This window comes from Armigeres subalbatus, chromosome 2 (genome assembly GCF_024139115.2).
Source record: "Armigeres subalbatus isolate Guangzhou_Male chromosome 2, GZ_Asu_2, whole genome shotgun sequence".
Classification (NCBI taxonomy): domain Eukaryota; kingdom Metazoa; phylum Arthropoda; class Insecta; order Diptera; family Culicidae; genus Armigeres; species Armigeres subalbatus.
The window spans coordinates 29274163-29288955 of NC_085140.1; the positions used below are offsets into that span (position 1 = coordinate 29274163).

Here is a 14793-nt window from a genome sequence, read left to right on the forward strand (position 1 = left end):
TCGCAGCACCACCTATGCGGCAAAAAATTGAACTAAAGCTCGACACTGAGCATCATATTCAACACACGACACCCTTCCGAAGACACCAACTTAAAATAACACATCCCTTAGGCTCTAAGGTTTTTTATCGGGCTAGCTCCGCCCCGTGTCCCAGTGTGCAGTGGACACTATCATTTTGGAAATGTTTCTGTAATCATCGTCTCGCAAATCCATGAGGTCAGATACTCATATTTGCATCATTCCGATCTGTTATCAGTTCATAATGTTCCTGGTACCGTTTTTACGGAAATGGCCATATCTCTGTGTAGTTTAGATGGATTCTCGATCTACAGCCACCATTGGCCGGCATATTAGTTCTAGTTTTCGGAGAAACCATAAAACATGATGAAAGTTAACGTCACATAAAATGACAGGCAGTGGAAAAAATGCATCTTGAACATACCCTCGGAAAACCCGGAACATTTCCGGTGGCCAAGGACCAATCTCAGGTTTTTCAGGGGGTAGTATACTAGAAGAGTGTCCGCTTCTGATGGTCCTGGTTTTATCAAAATCGGATTATTATACACAAAGTTATGATGATTTGAATTTCGACTTATTTTTACCTATCTCAACCTTTTTGTCTAACCCCTGTAAGTATGTACGATGAGATATCCTCGAGTGTTACGTCTGTTTGTCTGTGGTTATAGTAAGCGCTCTAAGCAACGAGGATAGATAGTAGGGTACCACGTCCTATCGTTGTGGTATGTCCTAATGTTGCGGTAGTGTTAAAATAGTCCATTCTGGATTGAAAGCAATTGTGAATACGCTAAAACTCATCGAATTAACGACTAGAACAGCTTTTGTTTGACAAAATTTCGTTCAAAATTATGAAAAATCGGCATTTTTCATTAAAAAATTTAATCCTTTGAGCCTATTATTGCGGTAGTGCTAAGGTCCTATTGTTGTGGTATCGATTTCCATAAGAATTGCATGCAATACCGCAACAATAGGACTGACCTTGAAAAGATCTCGCAACGATAGGCAACTGTGTCCTATTATTGAGGTAGTTTATTTTCATTGTGATAAAAACAAAACAACATAAGTTTAGCCCAACTGACGCAATATTTACGAATCTATAGTTAATCAGCAACCTATAGGCGAATTTGAGTAAAGCTCATCGATCACTTCGACATCTGGAGATAAAAGAGATAAATAAAGCAACTAAGACAAACAGTACAAATAAGATAATCAAGACAAATTCCTACGGAAGTCCCTCCAGGTATTCCTCCAGAAGTTCCTCCGGAAGTACCTCCGGGAATTCCTCCGGAAGTTCCTCCGTAAATTCCTCCAGGAAATCCTCCAGAAGTTCCTCCAGGAATTTCTTCTGAAGTTCCTTCAGGAATTACTCCGGAAGTTGCTCCAGTAATTCCTCCGGAAGTTCCTCCAGTAATTCCTCCTGGAATTCCTCCGGAAGTTTCTACAAAAATTCCTCCGGAAGTTCCTCCAGGAGTTCCTTCGGAAGTTTCTCCAGGAATTACTCCAGAAGTTACTCCAGTAATTCCTCCGGAAGTTCCTCCAGTAATTCCTCCAGAAGTTCCTTCTGGAATTCCTTCGGAAGTTCCTCCAGAAATTCTTTCGGAAGTTTCTCCAGGAATTCCTTCAGAAGTTCTTCCAGGAATTTCTTCGGAAGTTTCTCCAGGAATTTCTCCCAAATTTATCCAGGAATTCTTTCGGAAGATCCTCCAGAAATTCTTTCGGAAGTTACTGCAGAAATTCCTTTGGAAGTTTATCCAGGAATTCCTTCGGAAGTTCCTCCAGGAATTCCTTCGGAAGTTTCTCCAGGAATTCCCTCGGAAGTTTCTCCAGGAATACCTTCGGAAGTTTCTCCAGTAATTCCTTCGAAAGTTTCTCCAGGAATTCCTTTGGAAGTTTCTCCAGAAATTCCTTCTGAAGTTTCTCCAGGAATTCTTCCGGAAGTACCTCTAGGAATTCCTCCGGAATTTCCTCTAGAAATCCTCTCCAGAAATTCCTTCGGATGTTCCTCCAGGAATTCCTTCGGAAGATCCTTCAGGAATTCCTTCGGGAGTTCCTCCTGGAATTCCTTCGGAAGTTCCTCCAGGAATTTCTTCGGAAGTTCCGCCAGGAATTCCTTCGAAAAATCCGACAAGAGTTCCTTCGGAAGTTCCTCCAGGAATTTCTTCGGAAGTTGTTCCAGGATTTTTTTCGGAAGTTCCTTCAGGAATTTCTTCGGAAGTTCCTCCAGGAATTCCTTCGAAAGTTCCTCCAGGAATTCCTTCGGAAGTTCCTCAAGGAATTACCCGGAAGATTTTCCAGGACTTCATTCGGAAGTTCATCCAGGAATTTCTTCGGAAGTTCTTCCAGGAGTTACTTCGGTAGTTCCTTCAGGGGTTCCTATGGGAATTCCTCCGGAAGTGCCTTCGGGAGTTCCTCCGGAAGTTCATTCGGGAATTTTTCCGGAAGTTCCTTTGCGAATTCCTCCGGAAGTTCCTTCGGTAATTCTTCCGGAAGTTCCTTCGGGAATTCCTCCGGAAGTTCCTTCGGGGATTCCTCCGGAAGTTCCTTCGTGAATTCCTCCGGAAGTTCCTTCGGGAATTCCTCCGGAAGTTCCTTCGTGAATTCCTCCGGAAGTTCCTTCAGGAATTCCTCCGGAAGTTCCTTCAGGAATTCCTCCGGAAGTTCCTTCGGGAATTCCTCCGGAAGTTCCTTCGGGAATCCCCCGGGAGTTCCTTCGGGAATTCCTCCGGAAGTTCCTTCGGGAATTCCTCCGGAAGTTCCTTCGGGAATTCCTCCGGAAGTTCCTTCGGGAATTCCTCCGGAAGTTCCTTCAGGAATTCCTCCGGAAGTTCCTTCGGGAATTCCTCCGGAAGTTCATTCGGGAATTCCTCCGGAAGTTCCTTCGGGAATTCCTCCGGAAGTTCCTTCGAATTCCTCCGGAAGTTCCTTCTGGAATTCCTCCAGAAGTTCCTTCGAATTCCTCCGAAGTTCCTTCAGGAATTCCTCCGGAAGTTCCTTCGAATTCCTCCGAAGTTCCTTCAGGAATTCCTCCGGAAGTTCCTTCGGGAATTCCTCCGGAAGTTCCTTCAGAATTCCTCCGGAAGTTCCTTCAGGAATTCCTCCGGAAGTTCCTTCGGGAATTCCTCCGAAGTTCCTTCAGAATTCCTCCGAAGTTCCTTCGAATTCCTCCGGAAGTTCCTTCGGGAATTCCTCCAGAAGTTCCTTCGGAAATTCCTCCAAAAATTCCTTCGGGAATTCCTTCAGGAATTCCTCCAGAAGTTCCTTCGGGAATTCCTCCGGAAGTTCCTTCGGGAATTCCTCCGGAAGTTCCTTCGGGAATTCCTCCGGAAGTTCCTTCGGGAATTCCTCCGGAAATTCCTCCGGAAGTTCCTTCGGGAATTCCTCCGGAAGTTCCTTCAGGAATTCCTCCGGAAGTTCCTTCGGGAATTCCTCCGGAAGTTCCTTCGGGAATTCCTCCGGAAGTTCCTTCGGGAATTCCTCCGGAAGTTCCTTCGAGAATTCCTCCGGAAGTTCCTTCGGGAATTCCTCCGGAAGCTCCTTCAGGAATTCCTCCGGAAGTTCCTTCGGGAATTCCTCCGGAAATTCCTTTGAAAATTCCTCCGGAAGTTCCTTCGGGAATTCCTCCGGAAGTTACTTCGGGAATTCCTCCGGAAGTTCCTTCAGGAATTCCTCCGGAAGTTCCTTCGGGAATTCCTCCGGAAGTTCCTCCAGGAATTCCTCCGGAAGTTCCTCCAGGAATTCCTCCGGAAGTTCCTCCAGGAATTCCTCCGGAAGTTCCTCCAGGAATTCCTCCGGAAGTTCCTCCAGGAATTCCTCCGGAAGTTCCTCCAGCAATTCCTCCGGAAGTTCCTCCAGGAATTCCTCCGGAAGTTCCTCCAGGAATTCCTTCGGTTTCCTCCAGGAATTCCTCCGGAAGTTCCTCCAGGAATTCCTCCGGAAGTTCCTCCAGGAATTCCTCCGGAAGTTCCTCCAGGAATTCCTCCGGAAGTTCCTCCAGGAATTCCTCCAGGAATTCCTCTGGAAGTTCCTCCAGGAATTCCTCCGGAAGTTCCTCCAGGAATTCCTCCGGAAGTTCCTCCAGGAATTCCTCCGGAAGTTCCTCCAGGAATTCCTCCGGAAGTTCCTCCAGGAGTTCCTCCCGAAGTTCCTCCAGGAATTCCTCCGGAAGTTCCTCCAGGAATTCCTCCGGAAGTTCCTCCAGGAATTCCTCCGGAAGTTCCTCCAGGAATTCCTCCGGAAGTTCCTCCAGGAATTCCTTCGGAAGTTCCTCCAGAAATTCCTCCGGAAGTTCCTCCAGGAATTCCTTCGGAAGTTCTCCAGGAATTCCTCCGGAAGTTCCTCCAGGAATTCCTCCGGAAGTTCCTCCAGGAATTCCTCCGGAAGTTCTCCAGGAATTCCTCCGGAAGTTCCTCCAGGAATTCCTCCGGAAGTTCCTCCAGGAATTCCTCCGGAAGTTCCTCCAGGAATTCCTCCGGAAGTTCCTCCAGGAATTCCTCCGGAAGTTCCTCCAGGAATTCCTCCGGAGGAACCGCCAGGAATTCTTCACGAAGTTCCTCCAGGAATTTCTCCGAAAGATTCTCCAAGAGCTCCGCCGGAAGTTCCTCCAGAAACTCCTTCGAATCCGACAAGAGTTCCTGGAGTTCCTCCAGGAATTTCTTCGGAAGTTGTTCCAGGATTTTTCCGGAAGTTCCTTCAGGAATTCCTTCGGAAGTTCCTTCAGAATTCCTACGAAAGTTCCTCCAGGAATTCCTTCGGAAGTTCCTCAAGGAATTACCGGAAGATTTTCCAGGACTTCATTCGGAAGTTCATCCAGGAATTTCTTCGGAAGTTCTTCCAGGAGTTACCTGTAGTTCCTTCAGGGGTTCCTATGAATTCCTCCGGAAGTTCCTTCAGGAGTTCCTCCGGAAGTTCATTCAGGGAATTCTTCGGAAGTTCCTTCGGGAATTCCTCCGGAAGTTCCTTCGGGAATTCCTCCGGAAGTTCCTTCGGGAATTCCTCAGGAAGTTCCTTCGGGAATTCCTCCGGAAGTTCCTTCGGGAATTCCTCCGGAAGTTCCTTCGGGAATTCCTCCGGAAGTTCCTTCGGGAATTCCTCCGGAAGTTCCTTCGGGAATTCCTCCGGAAGTTCCTTCGGGAATTCCTCGGAAGTTCCTTCGGGAATTCCTCCGGAAGTTCCTTCGGGAATTCCTCCGGAAGTTCCTTCGGGAATTCCTCCGGAAGTTCCTTCGGGAATTCCTCCGGAAGTTCCTTCGGGAATTCCTCCGGAAGTTCCTTCGGGAATTCCTCCGAAGTTCCTTCGGGAATTCCTCCGGAAGTTCCTTCGGATTCCTCCGGAAGTTCCTTCGAAATTCCTCCGGAAGTTCCTTCGGGAATTCCTCCGAAGTTCCTTCGAATTCCTCCGGAAGTTCCTTCAGAATTCCTCCGGAAGTTCCTTCAGGAATTCCTCCGGAAGTTCCTTCGAAATTCCTCCGGAAGTTCCTTCAGGAATTCCTCCGGAAGTTCCTTCAGGAATTCCTCCGAAGTTCCTTCGGAATTCCTCCGGAAGTTCCTTCGAATTCCTCCGGAAGTTCTTCCTCCGGAAGTTCCTTCGGGAATTCCTCCGGAAGTTCCTTCATGAATTCCTCCGGAAGTTCCTTCGGGAATTCCTCCGGAAGTTCCTTCGGGAATTCCTCCGGAAGTTCCTTCGGGAATTCCTCCGGAAGTTCCTTCGGGAATTCCTCCGGAAGTTCCTTCGGGAATTCCTCCGGAAGTTCCTTCGGGAATTCCTCCGGAAGTTCCTTCGGAAATTCCTCCGGAAGTTCCTTCGGAAATTCCTCCGGAAGTTCCTTCGGAAATTCCTCCGGAAGTTCCTTCGGAAATTCCTCCGGAAGTTCCTTCGGAAATTCCTCCGGAAGTTCCTTCGGAAATTCCTCCGGAAGTTCCTTCGGAAATTCCTCCGGAAGTTCCTTCGGAAATTCCTCCGGAAGTTCCTTCGGAAATTCCTCCGGAAGTTCCTTCGGAAATTCCTCCGGAAGTTCCTTCGGAAATTCCTCCGGAAGTTCCTTCGGAAATTCCTCCGGAAGTTCCTTCGGGAATTCCTCCGGAAGTTCCTTCGGGAATTCCTCCGGAAGTTCCTTCGGGAATTCCTCCGGAAGTTCCTTCGGGAATTCCTCCGGAAGTTCCTTTGGGAATTCCTCCGGAAGTTCCTTTGGGAATTCCTCCGGAAGTTCCTTTGGGAATTCCTCCAGAAATTCCTTCGGGAATTCCTCCGGAAGTTCCTTCGGGAATACTTCCGGAAGTTCCTTCGGAATTCCTGGAGGAACTTCCGGAGGAATTCCTGGAGGAACTTCAGGAGGAATTTCCGGAGGAATTCCTGGAGGAACTTCCGGAGGAACTCCTGGAGGAACTTTCGGAGGAACTTCCTGGAGGAATTTCCGGAGGAATTCCTGGAGGAACTTCCGGAGGAATGGAGCAATTCCTGGAGGAACTGAGCAATTTCCTGGAGGAACTTCCAGGGAATTCCTGGAGGAACTTCCGGAGGAACTTCCGGAGGAATTCCTGGAGGAACTTCCGGAGGAATTCCTGGAGGAACTTCCGGAGGAATTCCTGGAGGAACTTCCGGAGGAATTCCTGGAGGAACTTCTGAAAGATTTCTTGGAGGAACTTTCGTAGACAATTCCTGGAAGAACTTCCGAAGGAATTGCTGGAGGAACTTTCTTTATTTTTCTTCTTAGTCTTGTCTTATTTGTCTTATTTGTTTAATTTGTATTATTTGCCTTATTGGTCTTATTTTTCTTATTTGTCTTATTTGTCTTACTTGTCTTATTTGTTTTATTTGTCTTACTTGTCTTATTTGTCTTATTTGTCTTATTTGTCTTACTTACACCAGCACCACTGTTATCACCCAAATACTTTTCAAAGCTTGTGTGGAAACCTTGTTCAGAAATCCTCCTACGATATTTTCTAATGTTGTTCTAGAAACGACTCATGTTTTCATTTTCCAAAACCAGCTGGTGTTTGTTTATTTTGATTTCCTCTTTGCGTGATTGGTCGCTGCTGCTGTTCTCTCGCCGAACCACAACATGAGTGATAAATTTCTTCCCCATTGTTGCCAATTCCTTTTGTTCTCCGTTTACGGCACATTCTCAGGCAATTGTAAACTGCATAATGATGAAATAATTTTGGCGACACTGACAGCGTCATTCTGGCGGGCTGAAGTGGTCAATTTCTCTCTCAGAGAGTGCTACCACGTGCTTTTTTAACGGAAAACCCTCCCCTCAGACTTTAAGACCTTCAGCGTCAATGAACCAATGAGTTAACCCCACGAAAAAATTCACAAAAAATCAAAGAAAATTCAGGGGGTATTTAAAAAACTGTGAAAGTTCAGGTTAACCGAGAAATTAATGAAATCCAACCGTGTAAAAAAAAACCTGGGTGTACCTGTTATGAACAAGTAGTCAATCCCAATACCCGGCATACTTATACGAATATATGAAATGAAAAGATTAAGGCTTGATTATTAATAATCGACGCTTTAAAAAGCTCTCGAATTTTAAAGCTATGTTCATGCAGCGTTGAAAAAATGAATGTGTGAGTTTAGATAAACGGTGCGGCGAGGGCGTCGCTGCGTTAATACAAGGGGCGATTCAAGTATGACGTCCACTACTTTTTGGGATTTCTGGACCCCCTCCCCCCCTCTGTCCCGCTTTTTTGTATACCTAGTATATGTACTGTCACAATGTCTCAGACCCCCTCCTCCCCTTAAACCTGTGACATCATTATTGAACGACCCCCCAAGTACGGTAACTCTATACCATTCGATGTACATAATACTTCACTTACCAATTATGCTATCTTTTGAATAACTTTCGGCATAAATCAAGAACTTCACATGAGTTCGTACTTCGATATAATTAATATCCAGAACAAAATTCTCACCTCGGTTATGCTTTCGTAGGAGCGTTCAGGTTCGCGGCTTGCTGTCGTTTCTCTGCATACTCCACCGGATGGCTCTTCTTGACGTGCGTGTACAGATTAGCGTTCGAGTTCATGGACGCCCCGCAGTACTTGCACGAATACAATCGTTCGCCCGTGTGGATCGTGCGATGTTCTTTCAGGTTGACCGCTCGCTTGAACCGCTTTCCACAGAACTCGCATTCGAACTTCTCTTCTACGTGCACTACCTTCTTGTGACTCCAGAGCGCTCTGGAGTTTGGATAATTCTGGTGACAAATATCGCAGGTGTGCACCTGTTCTGTTTCGTAATGGGTGTAGCGCAGATGCTTTTGCAGGCAGCGCTCCCCCTTTAGCCACTTATTGCAAATTTGACATTGCATCATCGGATGCACTTCGATGCCCTGATGCTCTTTCACATGTCGCTCGAAGCATGTTTTATTGAGAAATTCTTTCCCACAGGTGTCGCAAATCAACTTGCGGTCCTTGTCGGAATGCATATTTGTGATGTGAGTAGCCAGTGCCATTTTGCTCGCCATTAAACGATCACATATTGGGCACTGAGCCTTTTCGTGCGTTATCATGTGCGCTCGCAGCTGATAATTTTTGGCAAAGGACTGTTTACAGCGGTCGCACTTGAACGGTCGATCCTCTTCCTTTCCGTGCAATTTTATCCTATGTATCGATAGATAGACTTTGTTCTTGTAACTTTTGTCGCATATATCACACCGGTAAGCCGAAGGGTTGGTGTGGAATTTTATGTGATCGAGCATGAAACACCTCTTGAATATTTTCTTGTTGCAGCACACGACGTACCCTTTTCGATCGTGCTTCTTACGGAAGTGTGAATACAAGGAGGAAATATTAACTAAAACATCACCGCACAAGTCACATCCCATGCGATAAAACTCCGATATTAGCTTTTCGTCCTTCAGTTGCTCTTCCTTGGACTTGATGTTATATTTTCTCGGTTTCACAGGTTTCTTCTCTGGGTCGTCTGAGCCGGATTCGTCGTCCATAATGACTGACTTGATCTTTTTTCGCTTCCTGTAAGAACGCTTTTTTGGAGCATCGTTCTGTTCAGCGTACACATCAAGATGCTCAACGTGGACTGATTGGTCGTCTTCGGACTGTGGGGCCGGCTCATCTTTAAATACTAACGCTACCCGCGATTCAGTTATTTCAAGTGATGGTTCCATGGTTAGCTCTTCCTTTACGTAAGATAACAATTTATGCGTTTGCTCCGTTATCCGGATGCTGAGTTGTTGCTGATTTGACTGTACCTTTTCTGTGTATCGATAGAACTCCGTAATGATAGAGAAACATGTTTCACAAACTCCAATAGGATACTTCTGGTCTGGTTCAATCTGGAAAAGTTAAGATGTGTCCATTTAACAAGTATCAAATTTTTATAAAAATTTTATAATATTTCATAGTTCTATCTGGCGACCTCAGTATCTCACCGACTTCCATAAAAGGTGCTTTCAATTGTTAAATCTTGTTTTACAATGAGACAACAACCTTTCAATAGACCTTTGTCATATTTATGAAAAAATCTATAACGAAGCTAGATAGAATGCTTTATTGTGGTTATGCCTTGGTAGCTAACTATACCCTACCAATAAAGTCAGCTCGATGAATTAAAGATGTTTTTTCAAATCTATAGTTACGTTAAAACGTTATTTTCAATAATTTATTATTATTCTTACCGTAAACGGAAACACTTCGTCCATCTGTTTTTTCAGCACGGGATCTGCGATCGAAACCACATTCACGGCAAACGGATCCAAACAAAGTCGACACTCTCCGGATAGATTTTCTAGCTTGGGCTCTTCGGATGCTAGTCCTAGAGAACTCTGGGCTACGGTCCCATCCATTCCGAAGGTAATTTTATCAATTTTTTTCACTGAACAATCACTCATAGCTCTAAAATAATAAATAAACAACTTTATTTTTGTTTTTGTTTAATATTTTGTCATTCGCGGGGTTCTCGCATTTGCCCGAAAGGATCTTTCCGAAATATTTTTTGACGATTTTAGGTACTCTTCACGGCACAGTGAGCAAAGGAGCAAAGTACTCTTTAATGGGTAAAAAAGTACCCATTATCGATAGATAGTTCAACTCAAGACAAAATTTTCAAAACGACTTATCTGCTTTTGTAAACAAAGATTCAAACGACGATTTGACGAATCTGATACTTCTCCCACGCAGACCAACACCACCAACATGTAGCGGAAACCTTCACCTACCTATTGGTGGTGTTGGTTTGCGTGGGAGTGCTATCAGATTCATCAAATCGTCGTTTGAATCTTTGTTTACAAAAGCAGATAAGTCGTTTTGAAAATTTTGCCTTGAACTCAAGGTTCAACTCAAAGAGTATACATCGTTTACTCCATTATACTAAAGACACACTGGTGGTACAAGGACCGTGGTATACCACGGTTATATACCCTAGTACATATTGTACCATGGTTTTCCACGTAGTACCAGCATGGTACAAGGCGACACACCTGTGGTACAACTTGTACCATGGTACGAATACCATCAGTGTGTCATTAGTTTTAATGGCTAAACGACCTGTACGTCAAAATCAATAAGGGTAAATTTTACTCTTTATCGGAAATTTTTAATTTGAGAAAAGGAGTAAACAAAACCCATTTTAGCATTACAGCTTGGATTTGCTTTGAATTCTTGATTTTCTTTAAATTTGTATGTAATAAAAACATTTATTCTTGTGAATTAGCACAATTCAATGTAGGGTAATTGATGTATTTTGGACAGACTAAGGAGGAGTTTTGAAAAAAACGCGTATATATTTTCCAAATAAGCATAAAACCATAAAGTTTTTTTGTAGGCATATATATTTTTGTTTGTCTTAATGTTAACTGATCCGAAAATGAACTAAACTTTTCAATTTTTTTCATTATTGTTTGTTTTTTGAGACTCCTATTTCATACTTTTTGGACACCCTGAATCTATTTTGAACATTGTCCAAAATATATTTTGGACATCACATGTTGTCGTATATATATTTTGGGAAGATCCATAAAGTATGTCACGCAAAAATTGGCGATGTTCGACCCCCCCTCCCCCCTTCGTCACACTTTTTGTATTGAATCTCTAAAATTTTTGTATGAGTCGTCACGCTGCTCGTAACCCCCCTAGGAGCGTGACGTACTTTGTGGACGGCCCCATTTAGACAATTTATCAGCATACTATGAAATTCTGATGATTACTGGATATAAATAACAGTCACAAATTATTCTGTAAAAACCTTTATTGAAACGACATATTCAGCTATCAGAACATCAACATTTTACAAATTTATTTTTGCTTCGACTTTGATTTCGCAGTTGTCTTGCTCTTGCTCTTTCGGAGCTCAGCTTTTTCCTTCTGTGCAGCGATCATTGCCGCTTTCTTCTGTTCTTTTAGAGCCGCTTTTTTCTTCTTATCTGCTTCTGCCTGAGCTTTTTGTTCTGCCTTGATCTTATGGTACTCCAGCCGTCGTCGGGACGTCAACACGGCGGGACTACGATGCTTGAACCTACGGGTTCCCTTTTGGTGTGGTGTTTCAGGGGTATTCTTTTCCAGTAACTCGACAAGTGATGCATTGCATTGTTCAGCTGGCTCGTATTTGATTGAATGATGTCTAGTTGCGTTCGGCAGCAATACCATTTCGAACGGATCATCATTCAAAACTGACAGAGGATCAATTTCCGGATAATTGTCAGCCGCTTCTGAATCACCATCAAAATTGCAACTTTTCTCAAGATGCAGTGACTGTTCATCGTCCGATGAATAGATCAATTCTTTTTGAGTTGGTTCAATATCGTCGTAGATTTCCTTCAAGTTTTCCTCCGATGACAATGATGGTGACTGTTGATCTTTTTCACAAACTTGTTCGGTTTCCATATGTTCTGGTAACTTGATATTTTAACGGTTCGAGCATGGTAAATACGTGATACAAAATCATGTCGTCATCAGATGTTAAATTCTCTAGACTTGATTGTTTGTAACGTGATACGCGATCCTTTCCCAGCATCCGCATTATTTCTTTCGCTTTGGATAGCAGAACGGGGAAAGTAGCGTGTTGTCCGGAGCAAGATACAATATTCCTTGTGCAGACCCCAAAATCGACTCCATTAGTTTCCACTACTGAATCCGCTGGGATTACTTTGGCTAGACACTTCGAATAATCTACTCTATCCTCATCCCAAGGAAATATACCACAAGCTGCGAAGCCGTTTTTGATTATTCGTCCATCAACGGCTGCCATTGCAGAATTAAGCAGAGGAGCGAAATGCTCGCTCTTTAAATATTTATTTGGGTTCGTACACTTCCAATCATCTACAGTTTTGAGCCATGAAACCTTCAGTGGCTTGAACACAGCGACGTCCAGTGGTTGAAGGATCCTTGTGCAGTTTGCGTAGAGACACACCAGGACAATTCCCAAATTTAAACATTCCTCAGCCGTCTCCCAAGGAGTGTGCGAGCTGTGCCCATCTACAAAATATATAACCGGCAGAACACCTTGATCTACAAGCTGGGGATGGAGAATTTGTTTGACATATTTTAGAATAGAATCCTTATTCATCCAACCGGAGTCTGTTTTCCCTATTCCCCACTCGCCAGGAATGCTCTGAGTCACTTCCATCGGTATCTTCTTATAAGGCAATAATACCAGCGGAGGAAACATTTTACCATTAGCTGAACATGTAAACATAACGGTTATGTTTTTCTTTGCTGGTCCATGATCCACTTTGTAGACGTTGCGTTCACCGCGGTTAGCTATAATTTCATCTCCATTTAGTACTCTCCGTGGGTCCTGCAAAATATCCGTGAAACCGTCTTCTTCAAGGATGGTGTGGACTTCTTTGAACCAACGTCTTATATCCTGCTCGGTTACATTTGCACTCGCACTCGTGACACCCTCCGGTTTGCGAATCGAGAGTTCTTTGAATCGGTCCAGAAAACTACGAATCCATTGTGAAGCTGTAATCAAAATAGGAAGACTCTTAGATGTGGAATAAGTTTTATAATTGAGCACAGTATTACTTACACGGTCTTGCTTTTTTGAAGGTGTTCCGGCTTGGGTGCTTCTCCAAATAACTGGTGACGACATTTATCAAACGATATTTCGTCACGGGGAATCCTTTGCGAGCCATATTCTGAATCCACTGCGCCAAGGTTTTTTCTTCCTCCTGCGATAGTACTTTATTACTAAGCTTGAATTTCACAGTGGATCGCGGGATCCCGTACCGCCGACAAGCAGTGTTGATAGGAATCTTGTTCCGGATCTCTTGCAAGCAGCTCTTTAATGCTTCCTCCGAATACTTTTTCTTTCCCGATGGTTTCAATATTTTTCCCATCTGAAGGTCAAAATTAAGATCAGTTTTAAGATAAAAGATAAAACTATGGAAACTTACGATGTGCAGCTGAGATCAATCAGGAAAATTGTAAAGATGCTGAATAGAATTTATTATTTGGAAAAGCTTCGATCTGATCACTTTCTGGTTGGATCACATAAACAGTGAAATGTCAAAATAAATAAAACTAGACATACTTTTGAAAAAATCCTGTTTGAATATTGTAAATGAATATTTTTTGGTACCGTTAGGTATTTTATATAAACTTTCACTATTTGAATATATTTACGTTGAATAATAAAATAGTTATCGTAATAGTTCGAGTGGCTTATATTAAAAAACCACCACATATATACGATGCAACAATTTAGTTTACAAAAATACAACATTTCTTTTCAAACGTTTGACTTGACTTCTGTTCGCACAAATTGCCGAATCTGTTCTTCCTCATTTGCCTACAACGGTGTTCAAAATATATTTTCACAGTTTAATTCGGACACATTATGGACAGTGCTAATTTTATGGTTTTAAATGCTTTTCAAGCAGCAGATAATTTAAAATGATCTAAAGTAGCATCACATGTTTAAGCTATAATGCTTGCATTTGTGTGAATTACTTGGAAATTGTAGATTTAGCTCTTTGAACTGCGGTCTATTTTTTACTGCGTCTCTTCATCCAGTGTAAAATCTGAGGAAAAGCAGCATTTTTTTTCAAAACTTTATTTTTACAACTATTGTTGTATATTTTACTCCATTAAATAATATTTTCAAGAGATTTAAGCTTCGGATAGTCTACCAAAAATGAAAAACCGAGAAATTGAAGATTTGTAAATTATTCAAAATACCTGTAACTTGTCCAAAATATATACATGTCCAAAATATATTATTTACCCTATTTAAATCGGTAAAATAAAATATATAAAGCAAACATCTAGCACTTTTATACATTAAAGAGGAGCGTGATGCAAGGTGGAGTCACCCATGTTTCGTTCGAAGTATGCCGCTCAGGCTGCATTTCTGCTCCCTGTAAATACGCGGAACATCTGAAATTTGGTTTGAGGTGAGCTGCACAGAACCAGATCCTTGAGTGGCCATCCACCAAGGTTTCCGCTCCCTAAACGAGGAGCAACTGATGTTTGGTTTGAGACAAGGCAGTGTTTACATATCCAGAGCAGAGTCCGTCGAGATTCCGGCCATGGTTCTTTTTCTCACATAATTTGATGGCAAGCGATAAATAAGTAACATCCTGTAAAAGCGAGAAAAAACAACTGTATTAAATATATACTTTCTTATTAATATTACCGTCATCGGGGGTGACAATGGGTCAAATAAGGGTGAGAATGGGTCACTGTTTCAAGTACTTAGAATGCTTGTAGAATAGATTGAATGTATCTGAGGACAAGAAGACTAAAATATAAGAGACCTTTTTGAGCGATTTCGCTATCCGACCTCCAGACTGCCGGTGAGAGCGATGACCCATTC

General features: G+C 43.1%; 1 protein-coding gene across 1 annotated transcript in view; it reads right to left on the reverse strand.

Annotated features, from left to right (window-relative positions):
- Positions 1–9915, reverse strand: part of LOC134218400 (transcription factor grauzone-like) — a 32594-nt gene extending 22679 nt beyond the window's left edge. The window contains exons 1-2 of the mRNA XM_062697346.1: positions 9656–9915; positions 7932–9313 (exon numbers count right to left, since the gene is read on the reverse strand). Of these exons, the coding sequence (XP_062553330.1) occupies positions 7937–9313; positions 9656–9868 (1590 nt within the window). The 5' untranslated portion in view covers positions 9869–9915 and the 3' untranslated portion in view covers positions 7932–7936. The remainder of the gene's footprint in view (positions 1–7931; positions 9314–9655) is intronic.
- Positions 9916–14793: the final 4878 nt, after the last annotated feature.